Source organism: Oreochromis niloticus, linkage group LG11 (genome assembly GCF_001858045.2).
Source record: "Oreochromis niloticus isolate F11D_XX linkage group LG11, O_niloticus_UMD_NMBU, whole genome shotgun sequence".
Classification (NCBI taxonomy): Eukaryota; Metazoa; Chordata; class Actinopteri; order Cichliformes; family Cichlidae; genus Oreochromis; species Oreochromis niloticus.
The window spans coordinates 22,657,130-22,678,809 of NC_031976.2; the positions used below are offsets into that span (position 1 = coordinate 22,657,130).

The following is a 21,680-nucleotide window of genomic DNA, read 5'->3' on the forward strand; positions in this document are numbered from 1 at the left end:
TCTGTGCATCTCCAGAGAGGCTGTGCTTGTAGTAGCTTCTGGTATACATGAATTGCATTAAAAAATTTTGTCTCTCAAAAGTTTCTGACCAAAGAAGTTTAAAAAAGGAAACATGTCTATGAGCAACATGTTTCTCTATGGAACGTGCTGTTCTTTCAGGAATACACGCATCATCCTCTGGAACAAATTGATTGCTAAGATGATGGTTTTCAAGTTAATATATAAACAATAGAATAGAGGAAGCATTTCTTTCCATTTGCAAACAAAGACATACATTTCTTTCCTACTATGAGGCACTGAGAAATACCCAGAAAAATGCAGGCTTGCATGTGAACAAGATACATACACAGATACATACGTTGTAGGCTTAGCGTTTTGATATGTGTGGATTTCTTTGGGCGTTGAGCCCAATCAGTACATCCCATGTTCACAGAGAGTCAAAGTGGACGACGAGAAAGAAAGGATGTGTTTGCTTGCATTGACCTTCTCCACCTTGGTTAAAGTGTCTTTCCTTTTCGGATTTTCAGCCCTTTCAGTTGATACGTGTTACTGATGCCCTAACAAGGTGAATCAACTCGGTCCATGGCTTCCCCCATCTCATCCATCTCTCTCTCACAGTCCTCACACCCCTCAGGGCCGCAGCCTCCTACTAAAACCAAAGTTGGTACATCCCCATTTCCCACTCCGACTACGCTGCCATTTGGAGCCCACGCCACATCAATCATCCCATCTGGACATTGCAATAGGCCGCTGACAGAGTAGAGCCCTCCCCCTGGGACCACCTCGTCATAGGATGGGGCGTGAGTGGTGGCTCTGGCTTCCTCTAAACGTAGTCTCTGTCTGCGGCGAAGCTCGATGATGGTCTTTGTGTAGGAGTTGAGCGTGACGACAGCAGCTCCCATGCAGCAACTGAAGGACACCCAGGCGAGACTAGGAGCAGGGAATTTAACATAGTTAGGAGATGAGAAATATTAAGCTTGTAGTGAAACATTAAGTCCTGACAAAAGCTTAAATCATATCTGGCACCTACGCAAATGACCAGCCGTAGTCCCAGGATTGAGGCCTCCAGTCTTTGGGGCCCACAATTACTGTCATCTGAAACACTGTGGTGTACATCATATGTGCCACCATCCCAAGAAGACCTACACAGGAGGTGAAACAGACAAAATTAATCCAACATAAACCGAGAAGTTCAGAGGACCATGCAAAAAAATAGATATGTTATATCTGAATATGCAGGGGGGGGGTTACAAAATAATGTAAAAGTGAGCATTAGACTGAGTCTGACCTGATAGCACAGTGCACATAGCTGCATAGGCATTGATTTTTAGTGAGTGCATCTCTTTATGGGAACACAAGACTTCCAGCCACATGAGTAAGAACCCCATTCCCAGCAGACCGATGTATGTAAACTCAGAAATAACTGACAGCCAGAGCACACCTGCAACATGTCAACAACAGTGTGAGCACACTGTCACAAGCTAACTTTTAATCAAATGGCAATATGGCGATATTAAGGCAGGAGACTGTTAAGCAGTTCAAGCTCACCTTGAGTTTCTCCTGGAGTTAAGTCTATAAAGCTGCGACACTTCTCCCCTGCCAACAAAATGTCATGATTTAAGGATTAAGTTTTGCAGATGAAGTTGAAAAACATCAGCTTTGATTATCAATCCAAGTTGAAACCAAACAGCAACCCAAAAAAATGAACTGCCCAAGTGTGCCTCTTACCATCACTGTGTTTTTCACAGCTTTCCCAGAAGCCTGTGTGGAAGTATCTAAAAGCAAACTTGTCTTCGCCCGTCTCCCATATGTAGTGGACAGCATTGGCCAGCTGCCTTTGTCTGATCTTAGCCAGCTCTTCTCTCCTGGCTGGAGATAGCGTGCGGTTGTAGGGGTTCTGAGTGGGACTCTCTGAGTGGGTGACAGTGGAAAAAAGCAAATTTAAGGTTCGGTTCTGCACCTGCTCATTCTTAATGTGGTCATAAGAATGAGAATGAGTTTAACGAGTATAATCCAGCCTTCACTAGGTGAACGTTCTGTCTTTGTGTAGTTTCTTATCATATGATGCAAACATTTAACAAATTCAGGAAATGTTGTCGGTGAGGCGTGAGCATTAACAGCTGATCCACTGAATGTCAAACACATAATGCAAGAAAAGGCAGTGAGAACATAAAAATGAGAAGGGAGTTAGACAGTAGTATACCGGCTATCAAATTGTGAAGGGTAGACATGTAAAAGTATGTGTCGTTAAAACGAGAATGGTTAGGGGTAAACACAAAAATCCTGCAAGTCTGCTAATTATACGGGTGCCTCAAAATCAGCAAGCCTCTGTGTACATGCAGTCTTGTCAATGTTCACTATGATGTGCCAAACACGTCCTCAGGTTTAGCAGCATAAGGGAGAGTTAAATCGACGCACTGTACATAGTAAAAATGAAATAGTTCTGTGTGAGTTCACATGTAGTACATGTAGTGTCAAAGATGATTGTTTTATGCAATAAGAGCTGTTAATCTGTGTGTGGATTAAGCATATCTGTTGAGAAAATATAGACCATGGGGCAGTGAGAGAGTCAACCTCGACTAAACCTTTAGAAGCAACCTCACACCTCACAGATTAATACTAAGCCATAACTGAGTACACTGTGGAACAAAGGTATTGGGGGGGGGAAAGGAGATTAAAAATAAGGACAATTGCTTTCTAACAGTTCAGTGTCAGAAAGCCTCATCCACTTTATTGTGTAAGCCGATCCAGCACCGAAAACAATCTCAGTGTGCCTGAGGAGCAGATTTGAATTCTCTAGATACCGTTTAACTTAGGACAGAAGCATAGCATCAAAAAGCATCTAGGCATGAAGGTTCAATCTTAAACTTTAAAAACATGGTTTCACATAACAGTGCTGCCAAAGAGTCCACCTGCTGAGCTTATTTTTTTTTTCGGCAGAGATTTCTTTTCAGCAAACTTCCCCCAGATGGAGTTTACTTCAGATGAAGCAGATGGAGTTTGCTTCAAGCAAAGCCGCCTCCATCTGCTTTACATGAAGCGTTCCACTGAACACTGAGAACCGGAGAGAAGCTCCAGAAAAAGTTAAAAATTATTTTGACAAATCTGTCTAATCAAATCAAATCTTATCTATTGTCTATAAATGATAGAAATCCCTAATTAAATCCTATCTTATTGTATTGCGTTGGCGATTATACAACCTACTGCAATAAAACGCAATGAAAGACAGCATGTTTGCTTTTGAAGGTGTATCATAAGGCTGTGGCTATGATTGGTAGTAACTTGCTACTTACAGTTAATACTTTCAAATCATCCCAGACTCTTCAAGTGGCTAAATGCCAAGATAATATCACAACTGTTTACATAAGAATGAATCCAAGAATCTTTGCTGTTACAAGCGAATTGTGACATGTCTGTGAACATGATGCAACAGACTCTGGATTAGACACCAGTATATTTTCCCAACTTCTGTGCAGCACAGAAGTCAACTCAGATTTGATTGTTTGCTTTTTCTTTTAGGCCAAGTCAAAGCTGAAATACTCCTGAACACTACTATGAAGCATAAGCATTTCCACATAGTTCCACATTTCATGGAATGTCTAAAGGTCAAAGGAAGATGCACTTTGACACTGAATTTCTGTTTACGCCAGTAATGCTGTTTCAAAACTATACTATAAAGTGTGATGACTCACAGAACTTAGAAGTCTAAATAAACAGCTACATATCAAAAGGTTAAAGGTTACCAAAAAGCTGCATAAGCAAAGCTTCAAACTGATGGCCGGACATTCTCCTTTAGGATTTTCTAATAGAGAGCAGAATTTATTGTCCCATCAATTACAGCAAATTGTCCAGGTCCTGAAGCAGCAAAGCAACCCCAGACCATCACGCTACCACCACCGTGTCTGACTGTTGGTGTGATGTTTTATTTATGAAATGCTGAGTTCGTTTTACTCCATGTAACGGGATTCAAACCTCAAAAAGGTTCCAGCATTGTCTCGTTAGTTCACAAAATATTATCCCAAAGGTCTTGGGGATCATCAAAAGCTTTTTTGGCGAATGAGAGATGAGCCTTTGTGGGTTTTTTTGGTCAGCAGGAGGTTTTCTCCTTGGAACTTGGAACTAACACTGACCTTAACTGAGAGAAGTGAGGCCTGCAGTTCTTTAGATGTCGTTCTGGGTTCTTTTAGGGTTCTGGAGTCCACTACAATGAGTCGCTGATGTGCTCTTGGAGTAATTTTAGTAGGCTGGCCACTCCAGGGAGGCTTCACCACTGTTCCAAGTGTTCTCCATTTGTGGATAATGATCTCACTGTGGTTCACTGGCACTCCAAAGCCTTAGAAATTGCTTTGTAACCCTTTCCAGACTGATAGATGTCAATGTGTTGGCTTTTGAGGTCTTTTAGCCTTCTTCACTTTATTGACAGGATCTATTTAAATGATCTCTTGATTCTGGGTTTGGATAGCTTTTAACGAGTGAAATTACCATCTGAAAACTGTATTTTGTGTTTACTCTGGTTGTCTTTGTATAATATTCACGCTTTACTGATCTGAGATATTTAAGTTTAACAAATATCCAAACAACTAAGAAATCAGGAAGGGGGTAAATTCTTTTTGTTGACACTGTAAGTATATGTACAATACATTAATGGTAAATAAATACAGAAGTCCTTTGGATATGTTGAGTTTCCTACCTGTGGTGTAAGGCTCACTGTTGTTCTGACCGCAGTTCTTCATTTTGACAGGCGACAGGCAGAGGGGCTTGACCACCTTGTGAGTGCCCTCACACCAGTATGAGGTGCAGAGAGCCAGGATGGAGAGGGCCAGAGCCAAAGAGGTCAAGGTGAGGGAGAGCAGGGAGCGAGAGCGACGGGACATGCGTTCCAGCATGGCCACGCGGGAGAAGATGGAGGTACGGGTGGGGTCAGAAAGAGAGAGAGGAAGGTCAAAGTGAGATAAACAGGGGGCAGAACAGGACAAGGCACATGGGAATAGCAGGACAGAAGGTATGAAAACAGCCACAGACGGAGCTGAGAGGGTGGGACAAATGCTTTGTGGGGGTTTTAAGAGGTTATGGGCGGCCAGGTTTAAAAAGAAAACAAATAAAAACGTGATGTAACAGTAAAGAAAGAAGATAAGAAAACAGATGAGGAACGATACTGTAAAGTCAGTGGGATTAACAGAAAGGAAGATAAAGAAAGAGAGAGAGCAGGGAGCACGACAAGATGCTCTGATGTTGATACACGTGGGAAAGAGGGACAGAAGGAATGAAAAAATGAACAAGAGGAGATTTAGGTGGATGATTTGGGCACAGTGGGAGAGAACCAAGGGATTCCAGGATATTACTCTTTGTTGCCCTGACTTCTTCAGTATGAGGAGCTATTGATTCCTGTGGGAACAGATACAGACATGCATCCTCTGAAATCAACACTCAAAGCCCCTTTTTTTTCTGTATTAGAGCAATTCAGCTGTATCAAAAAAGCATTTACAAATATCAGAATTTTTTGATAAAACTTGTATATCGAAAGAGGACATCAAATACATTCCTGAACTTAATACTTTACAAAAAAAAGTTAAATGAAATTGTGAGCAAGTGAGCATAAAAAAGAAAACAGAGGCTAAATGGAAAGTGCCCATATAATGAAATCTAGCTTTACACTGTCAATCACTGCCTGAAGTCACATAAGTCCTCCAGCTGTTTAAAGGCGGGTTGTGGAAGGCTGAGTAATGTGTACTTTCCTGTGACCCCGGCTAACATCTCCGTGCTTCCTGATTAACACACTCAGCCCCGAGCCTGCCGCTCATTATGAACTGTGGGCCTTAAGTGGAAGGCCCGATGTAGGGGAGCAAAACACTAGATTACTTTTTTGATGAAATTATAGATAAGCCAGAGATCTAAATGAAATTTTTACACGTAATCCCTGGAAATCTGCTTTAATCTGTTTTTGTTAGGTGTGTTTTAGTGTGAAGTACACTTTGACCATGTCTGCTGTCAATCTTTCTCTCATGCAATGTCCCCCTGTCAGCTCAAAGCCCCTGAAACACAACACAGATTAAATCAGGTGTATTTTGCACATCACTCATCCCTTAGCATGGTTTCTGTCATCTGCACTGCTGAAAATAAAACTCCATCAGTATGATAATACGCTTACTGACCAGTGGAGCGTTACTGAGGCAGTTAAAGCCAATGCTCAGCAGAGATAAGGCTTTCCTAAATACTTGCATTGCATTTACGCTCAGATGTACATTGTCCTTTCAGAAGTGCATGTTTTAGGCACTGTTCATTTAGATTACCGCTCAGTGCGTCACACCGTCACAGAGATGTCAGTTTAATTAATTCAGCACTGAAACAATTACCCCACAAAACACCTTGATAATCTGCGTGAAAGTCTACCTCTGCATATTACTGATGGTTTAACAGCAACCAGTGACCAAGTATTGATATTTATAAGATAATGTTTGAAATGGTTACTCTTAGCATGAACCTTACCATGTCGACTGTTGCTAAGACAATAAATATTTTCAGGCTTTACACGTCAGTAACTAGCTGATGCATCATTTCCCAGGTTGCTCAACTTTTGCAGACGTCGGTCCAAAATAAGTTCAGTTTTCATTCATGAATGACAAATTTAATTGAACACTCAGTGTAATAACGAGGTTTTTTTGGTATGTTTAAATATTAGAGAAATTATGTTTTTGCAAATGCTGATGAAGAATCCACAAATGACTTCAGAACAAATTATTTTTAAATAATTAAAATACCTACCAGACTTTGTTCTCGCCCTCTGTAGTCTTTCATGTCCATCATGAAGTAACTACCATGGTAAAACATATTTCACTGCCTTTCACTGCCACTCTAGTGTGGTTTTTCTCTGCCTTCTTCATAAGCCCTTAATCAAAAAGCTCCTTCACAACTTTAGTTCAGCTGCTCCATCTTGAATACCCTCTCTGTTGCTACTCTCTTCATCTTTTCTCTGTGCGTCAGTTTTCCTCCTCCAGTATGAGCATCAGTGGCCCTTACCTCTCCAGCTGCAAGCCCCGTGTAATCCTCCTGCGATGGAGATGCGAACCGATGGAGTGACTGCATGTCTCTCTCCAAGCCACTCTACTCCCTTTACTGTCTTTCTTGGGAATTTATGACACAAACCCATCCTGAATCATGTAATCCCTCTAAGTCCATCTGTTACTATAGTGCCCCCTCTCTTCCTGTGTCTGTCCCTTTTCAGCGGTGGCCTTCTCTAACCCTCCCTAAACTTTAATCAGCAGTTTAAGTTCCACTGCATTACAGCTCTATTTTAATTTTTTATTAACATTATAGTACCTTATATACATTTCCCCAGATAAGCAGCAGTACAAAAAACAAAAACAGTGTCAAGACTTTATGATGTGTCACAATAATTTATTTACAGTGTATTTACAAAAAAACCTGTAAGACAGTAAACGGCAAAGGGGAAAAACAACACTGTGTTGTCGTGTTTGTGAAGTTAAGGATGGGGATAGGAGGGAAAATGTACTTGTAGAAAGCAGCTAACCCCAGGCTTGAGATTTACAATAATGTAGAACCAGCTTGCCGTCACTTCCAAAACACTGAAAGACAAAGAGGAAGACAAAAAGACAGGAATACAAACGTTAGAGTTAAACTGTCACACACGGGAGTGAGCTGTCAACAAAGTCTAAAATCAGTGTTAACTGCTGTTATGACATCAGAAAGGACCTTTTAACTAGATATTGATCTGTCAGTGAGAGCAGAGAGGTGATCGGCTAACCACTGATCTAGACTTGGACGTTTTTACTGTTACTTGTTAAGACATTTACCAGTGGTCAAGGATTTAAGATTATGTCACAGAAAACTTGTCTCTTATTGCACCCTCTGCTGGTAGAAGCTCTGCATGACCTGTCCAGTCACACAGGCTGAACTTGCAGATACAGTTAGGTCTATAAGTTTTATACATTTTTGGACATTGACTGTTTTCTCCCCTCTGTTAATTTTGCATCTATACTCCACCACAGTGGATTTTAAATCAAGAAAACAAGATGTGATTGAAGTGCAGATGTCCAGCTTTAGTTTAAGGGGTTCAACATTAAGTAGAAAAAAGATCTGGAGTTATTTCCAAGTGTTGAACATGCATTTGGCAGCTTTTCACTGGAACTCTCAATACGATGTCCAAACAGTAGTTCATGCAAGTAAAGGAAACCATCATTAGGCTGGAAAAACAAAGTAATGCCGTCAGAGAGACAGCAAAAAATTTAGAAGTGGCTAAGTTAACAATCTGGCTCATTCTTTAAAAAGGAGGAATCCACTGGTCAGGCAACACCAAAGGGCCTGAAAAAACACAGACAACAACTGAAGTGGATAAAGCCGTAGCATTGTCCAGGTCCACAAGCAAGAGACAGTTTTATGAATAGAAATGTAGAGGCTTTACAATAACATGTAAACCACTCAAGAACAAGAAGGTCTGATTAGATTCATTTGTATCAGAACAATGGGAAGAGAAAGTATGGAGAAGGAAAGAACAGCTCACGAAGCATATGGCATTATCTGGTGGAGGAAATGCCAGTGGAGGCTGGTCACTGGTGTTTACAGATGATGTCACTGCTGGTAGAAGGAGCAGGACGAATTGTGAAGTGTGCAGGGTTATACTCTCTGCTCAGAGTCAGCTAAATGTTTCAAAACTGTGCAGACAGCACTTCACAGTCCAAATGGATAATGACCCAAAACGTACTGCAAAAGCGACTCAAGAATTTCTCACGGCCAAGAAATTAGATATACTTCAATAGCCAAGTCAGTTGCCTCATGTCAACCTGATATAGCAGATTTTCAGTTATTAGTTGTGGCGAGAACCACAATGAAGCAGCAACTGGCTGCAGTAAAGGTCGAAACGCTTAAGAGAGGAAACGCAGAATTTAGTGAGGTCTCTGACTACAAAGGATTTTCATTCACTTATTAAAAACAATACTTATATTTAAAATGATGTTCATTTGTCCAATTAATTTTGCGCCATTGAAAATGGATTCTGTATTAAAAAAAACAACCAAAAGAAAAACAAAAAAACTCTTGAGTTAAAGCTGAAAGTCTGCACTTTAGTCATATTTTGATTGTTTGAGTTAAAAATTAATTAAGCTGATGTACAGAGGCAAAAAAAGTGTCCAAAGAAGTTTGGACCCAGCTAAATACTTACCTAACACTAGTGCTACTGATGTAATATTTCAGTGAAGACCAACTTACTACTCCAGTATAGCAAAGGTGATTTTGTTGTAGCCATCTAATAAATTAATCTCAGCAAAATGTGTGACACCAAGCAAAAACTGTCAAGGTCACTGACACAGAAATAAATGCCCTCCTTTTTCCATACAGATTTTTGGCCATATCTCGGTCTATAACTGCAGACTGTGCTCTGTTAAATTAATGAAACAACAGGGAACATAATGTTGTTGATAAACTGTATGTCTGTGCGTGCTGTCACATTTAAAACTGTACATATACTCACATCAAAGAGGACCCCTACTTCTTGATCCGGTGAGGGGGCAAAAGACTGGTTAACATAGATGAACTGAGAAAAAAAAAAAAAAAAGATTTCGTTTTCACAATGGCTTTTTAAATCATGTCTATTATAAGACTTCAGAAATTAACAAGCTGGTAGAAAAATTTCATGCTTACTAGTTGTTCATTGGCATCAAGCTTGAGGAAGCGAGATATGAATTGTGAAAGAGACTGTACTGTTCTCCCCCTGTCCACTGCCCACTTCTTTGTTTTCATTATAGGAGTGTCTCCCACTGCCTTCAACAGCACATCGACTATAAAAATGAAGAAAACAAAACTGAAAGTTATTCGGCAGTGTTGCAACACCGACTGGCACAGGCAAATCTCAACTTGAATTTACAGTGGAATTTCTGGAGAGGTGCAGTCACTGATGCATAGCCACTACACTATACTATACCATACCATAGTGGAAAAACAAAAAATTACTGTAAAGGCAAACCCTCATCCAAAGTAAACATCCAACTAAGCCAGTGCTGCACAGAGTTCAAAAATGTTACTGTATTATTTTCCCCCAATAGTGTTTTGGTGAAATATCAAACACTCCCCTGTGGAAATTTTAATTTCATATTGCTCTAGGTGTTGTTGTTTTTTGTGATGTGTTTAATGTGGAATGTGCATAATAACCCCCTTTAACTTCTTGTCTTCGTGTGCTTTGACATCAGCTTTTCTGAAGGGCAGAAAAAAAACATTGCCTAAGCTTAAACATAACCTCTACTAATAATGTAAACAACATTCAACACCCAGAGGTAATTCAATTACTAAAATCTAGTTATAAGTTACTACGACCTCATTTATTTGTTTCATTAAATTTTAGGCAGGGTATTGCAAGATTGAAATTAGATGTCTGGCTACATACAGACTAAGCTGTCTCTTTACCTCATTTTAATTTACGGGGTTTCATTAAATTTCTGTTGTGGTATCTGGGCAACATAGTCCTGCAAAACTATGCAGGTTAAGTGAGTTATTAATCCCCTTTTCTTTACTCTTGAATGTTTCCAGTGCAGTAGGTCTCAAAAATGAAAAATATGCATATATTTAACAGCATTATTTCCTTAGTTATAATTAATATAACATCTGCAAACTCCAAATTTTGTTCATTAGACTATCTACTCATATTTCGGGTCAATCCAGCAGGAAAGTTGAAGGAAAGTAGCATTTTCTTTATTTTTGTGACTAAGAGAAGTTCATGTTAAAAACTATTATACTCTTTTTATTTTGCATTATTTGGAATGCAGCTATATATCATTCAAAAATAGTTGCTATGTCTCTTTTATTACTTATTATTATTACTTTCATTAGTATGTTCTTACTATGGAACGTTGAACTGCTTGAATTGTTTTTGTAAAAAAGGAAATATTCAGACCTTTTTAGATCAGTCCCAAATTACAGATCTTGACTCATTTTTATGGTAAGAGAGGCCAGTGAAAACATCTGGCTTATCTTTTATAGTTTTTCCATGTTCAAACATTGCCTAAGATTTCACAGTGTGTATCCTGGGAGTGGATTGAAAGACAATTTATTAAAACAAATATATCTTTACAAGTACTTGATTTATGAAGCTAATATTTTAACAGCAATGATTTGTATATATATGAAAACTTTGGAGCTTAATATTTTTAGGCAGAATTGAGACAGTTGAGCAGCAAATGTAAAACAAAATATGAATTGAGATGGAATGTTCTATTTTTAGTGGTATGTTCAAAGTAATCGCACATCGGGAGCTAACAGAAAAAGTTATGTTTTTAGAGGTCATATTATAATGTGATATCAATCTTTCAAAGCCTTTTAATTTCAGTAGTAGCGGCTGTTATTCCTTTTGCAGTCCAGGACTTGATTCTATAAACTGTTTTATTAGGTTTAAACTCACAGTCGTAGGCACACCGTGCGAGTTTTATGTATTCTAGTTTGTTCTCTTCTTAACATATCCCAGATTTTCAGCAGAGCCTCGATCCATAGATTTTGTGACATTTTAAGAGTTTTGAGCCAAGTGTAGCTCCTTAAGATCCTTGTTATATTTGCACGCATGATATGTTGCTATTGAGACGACTGGTTAGTATATTTAATCAAATATGGCAAAACAGAGACTTTCTGTGAACTATGTAACATGAGAATACGAAATATCTGTAATGTTTATTAGCATTAGCTTCAGCTATTCCCCAAACCGGCAGTACCACTTGCTAGAAGACGACGTGCTTATTGGTTGAAGAGAGAACATGCTTCCATCCTAGTGGCCGACTTTCACTGTCAATCATCTTGTACGTCACACATCCGGATGTGTTTTCAATAGCATTAGCAACAGTCATCAGAAACACAATTGTTTTCCCGTAACTGAGAAGTTATTTTTCGCTCTCTTACTTTTCTTCTTCTCGTCATTTGTCGTCGAGTCGTCAGACGGCGGCTGTGTTTCTTCTTTCTGCGTTTCTGTTGGGGACTCTGCAGTGTCAGACATCTTCGGTTCACCACTCCGGGTTACTTTATGGTTTCCAGCCACCTCAACCTTTGCTTTGCAGCGACGGCTATTGGCGTAAAAGAAGCGTCGATCACTACAACTCGCAATACTATTGGTCAATATTGGCACACAGGAAGGCAGCACCTGTAAAAGAAGCCGAAGTTGAACTCCGTGGTCTTCTTAGCTTCGTGCAAGGTTAGTTTTTATTTTTTACATCTGACTATAAATGCGAATATATTACCTCGTTAATAACAAATTTAGTTGTTTATTTATTATTAGTTAATATGATTACACATACGCCGTTTTGTCTGCAATATTGAATGCGGTCGTTCTTTTTTCTATTGCAAGTAAAACATGTAAATATTTTGTTTGGTTTACACAGGCGACGTCATATGGGAAATAATACTTAACCTGACAGTTAAAGTTTCTGCAGTCCCCTTCAGCCTGTTACCCACTACTCTCTACCTCACCTTTGGACTATTAAAGCAACAAGAGTAAGTGACATTTCTCATGCTTTAATTCGCTAAAACGAGCCATGATCTTAGCAAATTCCTTTGAGTCTAGCTGTCTTTGAGTTGTCAATGGTTCCTTTGTTATCAAAACAGTGCAATGCCAGAGAAGGAAATAATGTCCTACAAGGAAGAAAATGCACCATTTTAGACTGTTGCTCACAGGTTAGCTAGAGTTTAGGATTGTCCAAATAATGGTTAAAGACAGCAACAAGCAGCTGTAGCACAAACTTGCTACAGTTGTAAGCTGTAAAACTTATAAAGTTTCACCTTTATAAATTTGACTTCAAATTTCTCTGATGATAGTACAAGATGACATTAAATCTACCTGAATGCCTTCGTTGTTTTCTGTGACCTTGCTCTTGTAGTGGCAAACATTGGCAGGCTCTCCACCAAGGATGCAGTGCTTTTCCTGTGCGACATGCAGGAGAAGTTTAGACCCAACATCTTCCAGTTCACCAACATTGTCAGCAATGCAGCCAGGCTGCTCCAGGTTGGTTCTCCTCATCAGCACAGTTGTCGAGGATGAATAATTTTGACAGTCTGAATCAGATTTGCCGGGTTTCTCCTCTTCTCTGACAGGCCAGTCGTATCCTGGGCATCCCCCCCATTTTGACAGAGCAATATCCTAAAGGTCTCGGGCCCACAGTACCAGAGCTGGGAGCTGAGGACCTAAAGGCCCATGCTAAAACTTCATTCACCATGATGATAGAGGAGGTGCAGAAGGAGCTGGAGGCCCTGGGGAACCCCAAACAAGCCATACTGTGTGGAATAGAGGCTCACGCCTGTATCGCTGTAAGACACAAATGTGATTCAGCATCTGCGCCGTTAAAACGATACAAAATCATTCCATTGACTTGGGTATTTTGAATAGAGTGACGTTCAGTGTCTGTCATTCTAAGCATACAATTATTCAATGAGGCACCATCTCTTTCATATTTTTCAAATGTAAATTTTATATGCGAAGCATAGTTGTAGTTATCAGGAGACAATTATATGGAGACAGTAGTCTTCAACTGGCTTCTCTAACATGCACAAACAATGCATGTCAGATCAGTATGTGTCTTATCAGTCGTTCCACGAAAGAAGCAACAAGCAGTTTATCTGTGACCCGCAGAAATGACATAAATATAATAATGTAAGGTGCACTTGGATGCAAGCATTTATCCTATGTTGTGTCTTCATACTGTAGGCTGTTGCATTTTAAAATCACAAAAACAGATGGTGTAAGTAATGATGTTAGATGGTCATTAATTTATTACACTGTCATTAAGTAACATAAATATGTAATTTTGTAACACTGTTCAACTAGCTTTGCAATTTTAGTTCAACAAAACTTTCCTCCTTGTCTTTTGCTCAGTGCACAGCTTTTGATCTGCTCGAGAAGGGGATAGAGGTTCATATTGTAGCTGACGCCGTGTCATCCAGAAGGTATCGGTGTATTTGAACAGTATTTTTTCATTGCAGTAAGAGATATCACACACACACACGGAATGAGTGTGCCTTGGGGAAGTTACATGTGCACTTTACTACTAACGTTTTCACTTCCCTCCTCAGCCAAACGGATCGTTTGTTTGCTCTGTCACGACTGAAGCAGAGCGGAGCGTACCTCACCACCACAGAGGCCGTTCTGCTGCAGCTGGTTCAAGATGCCAAACACCCCAACTTCAAGGAGGTACCTGCTACAGATGCTTTCTGTCGCCCTCCTGACTCAGTATCGTTTAGTTTAGTTTATTCAGTCGTCACATATTAAATACTCTAAAATAGACACTGAACAGGCTCGAGCAGGAACAATGCCTATCAGTGCCAAGCTGACATTAATATTATCAACACTGCCCTCAAAAAAGAAGAAATATGTAAAGACAAATAACACCAAAATCACTCGTACATGTAAACCCCCCTAAAGGAAACCCAGATAAACCACAAAAAATGAGCAAAATATGTTTATATTGTTATTATTAAAGTAATTACACAATAACTACAATATTAACACAATATCCTTCAGTGTTTGTTTTTTTTTTATCTTTTTCTTTGGTGAGAAATAAAAAAGGAAATACACCTCAATCTGTTGCCAGTAAACCTAATTAGTTGCAAAATGTTCCTCCAGCTGTTTCTATTCCAACCCTTTTGTTTTCCCCCATCCCAACTTTGTGGAGATGGTTTGCTGTCATCAAATTCAAAATGACTTTATTGTTTTCCTTGCAATGATACAGCATGCCAGTTTAAATGTTTGATGATTTCTATGCTCAGACATGCATGAGATGATGTTTTGACATTCAGGGGCTGAATACAAAAAGGGTAAATTCAAACAGAGCTAAACATTAAAGTCACACAAAAACAGACAAAAACACAAACAAAAACCAGGTGCAACACAAACGGCCCATGCACACTCTCCCTCCCTCTCTCTCTCTCACACACACACACACACACAGTAAGCTGTTGTGAGTAGTAATAATTTGCGACTTATCCCTACTGACCCTTTGTTGTAAATGGTGCAGCAATCAGACCACTTATGACACCTGTTTTTGCGTGTGTGAACATGCCAAAATTTATATCATTACATCACTAACCCATGTTGTAAACTGTGTTGACAGATCCAGAAGCTTTTGGCGCATCCGTCTCCTGACACCGGCCTCCTCGCTTTCTTCAGCGCTCTGTAAAGAGACCCATGTCCTGTCAATGTGTCCCACTGTAAAGAGCTGTACCAATAAAGCCATGCTGTTACTTTAAATCTGCTCTGTGTGTGTTTGTGTATCTGATTCAAACCCTTGTACCTTGCATAACAGCGTGAGAGCTTGGACTTGTCTTAGTGGAAAATTCAGGTGCATTATCTGTAACCAGAACCTGACAGGCAGAGAAAAGGCTGGTGAAAGAGTAAAGAGGTGGAACCAGCTCCCAGAGGCGGTGCATAGAGTGATATCACGCAGGAGGAGGAGTGAGTGACGTCATTCTGGTAAACCAGAAAGGGAGGGGAAGCATAGAGAGGGAGGGAGAGAAAAAGGAAGCTGTCGGATAAGTTTTTTTTGTGTATATTTCTCCAAAGTTACACAAACTTTCACTAGCCGAAGGTATGACTGCAGCCCTGCGGGGACCGACATGCTGAGGAGAGAGACCTGAAGGAGAGGACGGACAGCAGTTTGTTAGCAGCTGTGCACAGCTGATGACAACATAAGCCATTAACACTTGTGAAGGCCTTGGGCCTCGAGTGACCATAGAGAGGTAAGCAAGTCACTCTTCCTTCTCAGAAAGTAACAAGTAGTTGGAATTGGCACACGTATATGCACCTATAGTCATGCTATGGCTTTGCTTGTGAGTGGAAAGTTTCCCGAGCAGCACAAAGTGTCTTCTGTCTGAACTTAATGGTGTGTAATAGACGCTAGTTGGGAAGTACAGGAACAGGACGGCTGACACAGTTACAGGCAGAGGGAAATCCTCTGTGGGAGTGCTCAGTGTTTTGACTGCCTACTATAGTCAGAGTAAACAAAAAGTAAAAAGACGTGCTGATCCAGTACTTTCTCTTCTGATCCTTCAGACCCTGGACGGAGAAAAAAAAACAAACTAAAACTGAAAAATGTCCTCTGACTTGGACTCCAGTCTTACCAGTATTGACTGGTTGCCCCAACTGGGAATCAGCAGTCTGCGCTCTGGGAAAGAGAGAGGAGGAGGAGGAGGAGGGGAGAAGGACAAGAAAAAAGACAGAGGGAGGGAGAAAGGAGACTTTCTACCCTCAGTGCCGGACCCCTCCCCTTCTAACTGTAAAGGGAAACCCCCTCACAGCTATGCCACTCTGATCGCCATGGCAATAGCCGCTGCACCTGAGAGGAAACTGAGTTTAAATGACATTTACACCTGGATCAGTGACACTTTCCCCTACTACAGCCGGGCGGGCCGCGGATGGAAAGTAAGCTATAACATATTATCAGTGTGGGCGAGCAGTAATAATATGTCACTAAAGTGTAGTCAGTGTAACATCTACTTTACTGGACGTTCCTGACACATGTCATTCCCTACAGAATTCCATTCGACACAATCTGTCCCTTAATAAATGCTTCAGGAAAGTTCCTCGACCGCAGAACGACCCTGGCAAGGTGAGTTACTTCTACCTACTGTTGGAGTTTTCATCATATGAGATTGATGACTGTTTAAAAGAGCATGAGTTCACAAACCTGTGGTGTCTTTCCAGGGTTCCTATTGGACAATGGATGGACCTTCAGATGGACATCAAGTGAGGGCACCTAAACGTCCCTATCCTGAAGAGGACGAGGAGAGAGAGGATGTATGTTTTTGTTTTTTTTGTGACAAACCTTTATTGTCCAGCTGTCAAATACATGGAGGTTTAATGAGACCACATAAAGTGCAAACACAGATGTAAATTAATTAATGCTTAAAACTCTTAACCAAACCTCAAGCATGTGGCAGATTATTAAAACTGCCACATTTTTCTAATTATGCCATTATTTGCAATGTGTGAGAACATTAAGATGGACTAAGATAACAGTTTTGGTATGGCTACGTCCTATGAAAGGAAGTGTACCAATGAAATTAGCCCAATAAGGCAGGCTCACCTGTGCTTCCCCGAGTCTTTAAAGGTAAAATGAGAGGCAGAGCCTTCAGCTGCCGGGCCCCTCCCCAGTGGAACCAACTCCCAGTTTGGATTTAGGAGACAGACAGCATCTCTAGTTTTAAGATTAGACTGAAAACTTTCCTTTTTGATAAAAGCTGAGAGCTAAAAGGGAAGTGTTTTTGAAAGGAGGGAATTTTTGGCTGTAGTGGAGATGCTCAGTCTTATTTAACATTTACTGTATATATTAGCCTGCAGGATATTGACAACTTTTTTTTTTGTTGCTGTTGAAAGTATTTATACTGTGCTGTTACAGGTTCCTCAACTGCAGGAACTAAAATCAGAGACAGGGCTCTCTCCTCATCCGCCTCAATCAGCTTCCCACATAGACCAACAGTTCTTTAACTCAGAGTCACTCGGAGCCATCCAGCAGCAGTCACCCCAGTCTGCCTCCCTCTCTCCTCCCCCATGCAAAGTACAGTCACTTTCTCACTCCTTTTATAAGGTTTACTTTTAATTAAACAACACCCTGCTCTCCATAACACCTTATTCTTATCTTTACAGCAACCATCTCCCTACATGCCCACCTCTGTCTCCAGTCTCCCTGTCCCTCATCCATCCGTCTCGCCATCAGCGGTGCTCCCACCTGCAGCCCCTATGTCATCCATCACTTCTTTCCCACCTTCACACCCACCTGGCCCCACTTTCTCCATCTCCCCTGCTTCTGCCACACCTCTGGCTCCTGCCAACATGTCTACAGCGTCTCCAGCTGCTCCCTCCTTCTCTGACGCTGCGCTGTCTTTTCCTGTGACTTCAGACCCCGTGTCTGTTCCCGCTTTCTCCTGCGCGCCTGATCTGACAGCTGTTCCCATTTGCACCGTCTCGGGACCCAATCACTCATCCGAACTGACCATCCTGTCATCAGCCGTCGCCCCTCCCGTCGTTTCAGTAAACCCCCCTACTGATCCCTTGCTGCGCTTCACCTTCGACGAGCTCAACTTACCTGATCTGTATGCGTCTTTCAAGTCTCTGTTCAGGACAGTGCGCGAGAGGGGAGGCTCGCAGTGTAAGTGGCATGTGTGCATCTGTGTTTTGACTCTGTACAGTTTAGATTCTGCATAGATGGATTGAAGGAATTGCCTCTTTTCTTTCCAGCGGATATAGTTCCTCTGGCGATCCCAAATAATGACACTACCCCACTTCACACTCCAACTCTGCTACCCATGTCCCCCCATCCTGCATCCGCACAAATTGCACCACCTGCATCGGCTGCACCAGCTGCACATCCTGCCGAGACTGAGCGCATTTCACAATTAAGTAAGTCTCATGTGACTTTCTCAAACCAGAAATGCATAAACTGTATAAAAGTTCAATGCTTCTAAAGTTGCCTTCTTGCCTTCCACTTGTAGCGGTGCCGGCTGACTGGTTCAGTAACCCCGATTCTCTGAAGGAGAGTGTCCGCATTGCCAGCAACTTAGACTGGGCAAACATAGACCTCACTGGTCACCCAGGTCTGTTTTGTTCTTGTTTAAATGGGCACATTAAACCATCATCAGGGTTCATAGGTCTGTGAAGTTTTAGAGTCGTGAGGACAGGGGTAAAAATGTTTAATCAGCCAGTTAATAGAGTGATTGGAATTCAGCTGTGAGTTATTTTGATCATTAATTCATCATTTAATTTAATTATTATTATGATTTATTTTGTCTTTTCTGGTTTCACCTTTATCTTTGTCACATGTAACACTGAAGTATTTCGTTTTGTATTTTGGATTGATGGCCACATAAAGCGAGCAGTTAGAAGATTTCATCACGGCCTGTAAAAAGGAGATTAGGCAATTTTTCACAAATGATCAGCTGATTAGTAAAAGTAATTAATGCCCTAAATTACAGTCCTCTTTCACTGCGACCATTTGACATGAAATAGTGGTTAAACACAGACATGTTTCTGTGCTACGTGCATTGGTGGGAAAACAAAAGAGTGGACAGAGTCCTCGGAAAAACAATGTACACATTAATAACTTCCATAGGATAAATATCATCCCTACACTTTTAATCAAATGCACTTGATTAACTGATCGTAATCAAACATTTTGGAATTTTGTTTGTCTGAATCATTCAGACAATCTCACAAACTTCCAAGAAGTCAACGTCCCAGCAAATCCCCCCCCCCAGGGGGAAGACTCAAGAACTCTGAGAACTACATCTCAGGCTCTACAGGCCTCAGGATGTTAAATGTTAAAGTTCACGGCTGTAAAATCTGAAAAACACTGAACAAGTATGGCTTGTTTAGAAGAGCTGCCAGGAGAAAGACTCTTCCCTCTAAAAAGAACATGACAACGCAGCTTATGAATGAAGAACCAAGGTTCAGTCAGACCTCAACGTGACTAAAAGGCTGTTTCATGTTAAATGGCTGCTGTGAAAAATGGCTGTCTGCAGACTGTGTGCAAGTTATTATTAAACCAAGAAATAAGAGTTGTAATAGCTATATTCCTCCAGTGTTTTTATTGTCATTTGGGCGGCCTGACCCTTTAGAAGTTAGACGAGCATATCATGCACACTAAACAATCAATCCAATCCAGTGAAAGCTTTGCTGTATTTTGTAAAGAAAGGCCTGTGATGTTTCATATTATTCTTAAAAAGCCACAGACTGGACCTTCGTGCTCTGATCTGCTGCTTCATTTTATATTTCCAGACCTTGTTCAGAGCATGAGACAGGCAGAGCTCTGCGACTGGGCTCTGGACCCGGCAGTCTTCACTTCCCTCTGCGACTCTCTGAACCGCTTCTTCACTCAGAAAGGCATGATCACCCCTGGGAATAACTCCCCTGTAACCCCTGGTGCCCCTCAACCCTTACCAGCCTTTAACTTCAACCCACCCCCTACCCTATCCAGCCTCACTCAGCCCTCACCCCTTCCCTACTCTCCAGTAGCTGCCAATGGTGCACAGCCACCGCGGCGGGCTCTGCCCATGCAGGGACCAGGTCTTCAGCGACCACAGCTAACACAGCCTGCAAGCACAACCGGTGAGACCTGGACTTAAAAACACATTTTCTTCTTTACTTTTATGAAATAAGACAGGATGGGTTCATATTTTTCCCCAAGCCTGTTTTAGAATAATATTCCAGATCAATGACATGTTTGTGCTAAGAGAGCTATTTATGGAAACACTGAATTAAAAACAGTTTTTCTCCTAAGATTGAACAGAAATTGTCATAAATCTGGACAGCAGGTTTTGTCTGTTTAAAAGAAGTTGTTTAGATAGAAAAACATGATTTGACATTCTCTCACTTCCCTCTCGTTATATACTCAGTCCATGTGTCCTCTTTTTTTTCCTTCTCAGCTGGGATTCATCCTCAGCCGATGACGCCACGACAGCGTCCCCCACTAAAGAATCTGCACAGCAACAGTGAGGAGATCCAGGACGACTTTGACTGGGACTCTCTGATTGTTTGACCCTCTCGTTCTGTGTGGAAACCCCAAAATGTTTTAGAGAAAATACTCTACTCTTTGCAGAAGCTGTCTCACTCTGTTGTACATGTTTAAAGCTTCTCTGACAGCAAGTCTGGGATCGAGTTTGTCACATATGACTGAATGCCCCCCACCCCCCGAGGTTCAAATAGTTCTTTTTTCAATATTACTCAAATTCATATGCTGTAATACTGTTTGTTTAGCATATCCTATGTAGGTAGTTGGGAGGCTGGTGTCTATTGGATTGTAAAATACAGAACTGTGTAAAAGTCTTGAGCCTCACCTCATCTCTTTATATTTTTCTTCCAAGGAGCCAGACTTTTGTAAAAGTGCTCCTCAGCAATAGTTCTCCAAGACTTCTGAAGGTCTTTCAGCATTTTACTTTGGACATTAGCTTTTTTTTAAATAACTCATTTTTAGCTAAGTCCTTGTTCCTGACTATTTTCAGACAAATGTTTTGTTCGTTTGTTTTTGGTTTAGCTACTTAACACTGACCTTTAAATCATTAAAAAGGCACCAAACTCAAGGGATGAACCAGTGTGGTCTACATATAACTTATAAAGAACTCAATTTAAGTTGCATCTTTAGGCTCTTTGTTACTTGCTGCCTGTAACAGAGCTATTTTCTGATAACTTGCCATATCTCTGCATGATGTGTTCTTAAAGAAATCTAAGGAAACTGGACAAAAGAAGGAAGTAGCGAGCCTAAAAGAAAAAAATCTTCCAGCAGCAGATGGTATTTAAAAGTCATATCCTTAAGAACCAGGAGAAAATCCAGCAAAGAGCTGACACAGAGATACAGCTGACTTCAGTTGATCCATCCAAGAAGCCTGGACACCTGTTCAATAAAAGCCTCAGCTGAAATGGCCTCAGTGGAGGGGAGGCTGCCAAGAAGCCATTCTTACTGAAGAGAAATGGTATACCAAATTATACAAGAATAGGACTAAAAATTAGTGGCAACAGGTCTTTCGGAGTGATGAACCCACATTTCAAATCTTTCATTTCAATTATATATAAAGAGGTACATACAATTATAAACAGAGGTCGTTAGGAGAGTGGTACGAGTGTCTACAGCTGTCTTTAAAACACGGTAGAGGTGCCATCATTGTTTGGGGCAGAATCGCAGTCTTGGTATTAAGAGCTTGTCAAAATGTTAGAT

The 21,680-nt window shown here is 40.9% G+C and overlaps 4 protein-coding genes across 5 annotated transcripts; 2 read left to right on the top strand and 2 right to left on the bottom strand.

Moving 5' to 3' along the window:
- Positions 1-443: 443 nt before the first annotated feature.
- si:ch211-149k23.9 (germ cell-specific gene 1-like protein) lies at positions 444-7,254 on the bottom strand. 2 transcript variants are annotated; one of them, XM_005455393.4, is made up of 7 exons: positions 7,018-7,254; positions 4,691-5,385; positions 1,729-1,911; positions 1,549-1,596; positions 1,289-1,441; positions 1,031-1,142; positions 444-930 (listed from the first exon to the last, which is right to left on the bottom strand). In XM_005455393.4, the coding sequence occupies exons 2-7, from the start codon at positions 4,884-4,886 to the stop codon at positions 558-560; spliced, it is 1,065 nt and encodes a 354-aa protein (XP_005455450.1). In that variant the 5' UTR covers positions 4,887-5,385; positions 7,018-7,254; the 3' UTR covers positions 444-557. The 2 variants fall into 2 exon arrangements, with proteins under 2 accessions (XP_005455450.1, XP_005455449.1); XM_005455392.4 differs by having other exon boundaries at positions 6,763-7,254.
- Positions 7,255-7,378: 124 nt separating this feature from the next.
- On the bottom strand, positions 7,379-12,039 carry atg12 (ATG12 autophagy related 12 homolog (S. cerevisiae)). Its single transcript, XM_025911479.1, has 4 exons — positions 11,893-12,039; positions 9,655-9,791; positions 9,485-9,547; positions 7,379-7,583 (listed from the first exon to the last, which is right to left on the bottom strand). Exons 1-4 carry the CDS (start codon positions 11,984-11,986, stop codon positions 7,524-7,526), a joined length of 354 nt encoding a protein of 117 aa, XP_025767264.1. The 5' UTR covers positions 11,987-12,039; the 3' UTR covers positions 7,379-7,523.
- Positions 12,039-15,226, top strand: isoc2 (isochorismatase domain containing 2). The gene is made up of 7 exons (XM_003450676.5): positions 12,039-12,181; positions 12,369-12,480; positions 12,864-12,988; positions 13,078-13,290; positions 13,856-13,926; positions 14,053-14,170; positions 15,090-15,226. Coding segments are annotated over exons 2-7 (594 nt in total). The 5' UTR covers positions 12,039-12,181; positions 12,369-12,479; the 3' UTR covers positions 15,156-15,226.
- Positions 15,227-15,357: 131 nt separating this feature from the next.
- foxj2 (forkhead box J2) lies at positions 15,358-21,097 on the top strand. The gene is made up of 10 exons (XM_013274611.3): positions 15,358-15,714; positions 16,028-16,396; positions 16,509-16,583; positions 16,679-16,771; positions 17,373-17,531; positions 17,621-18,122; positions 18,212-18,373; positions 18,466-18,567; positions 19,748-20,077; positions 20,395-21,097. Exons 2-10 carry the CDS (start codon positions 16,067-16,069, stop codon positions 20,505-20,507), a joined length of 1,866 nt encoding a protein of 621 aa, XP_013130065.1. The 5' UTR covers positions 15,358-15,714; positions 16,028-16,066; the 3' UTR covers positions 20,508-21,097.
- Positions 21,098-21,680: the final 583 nt, after the last annotated feature.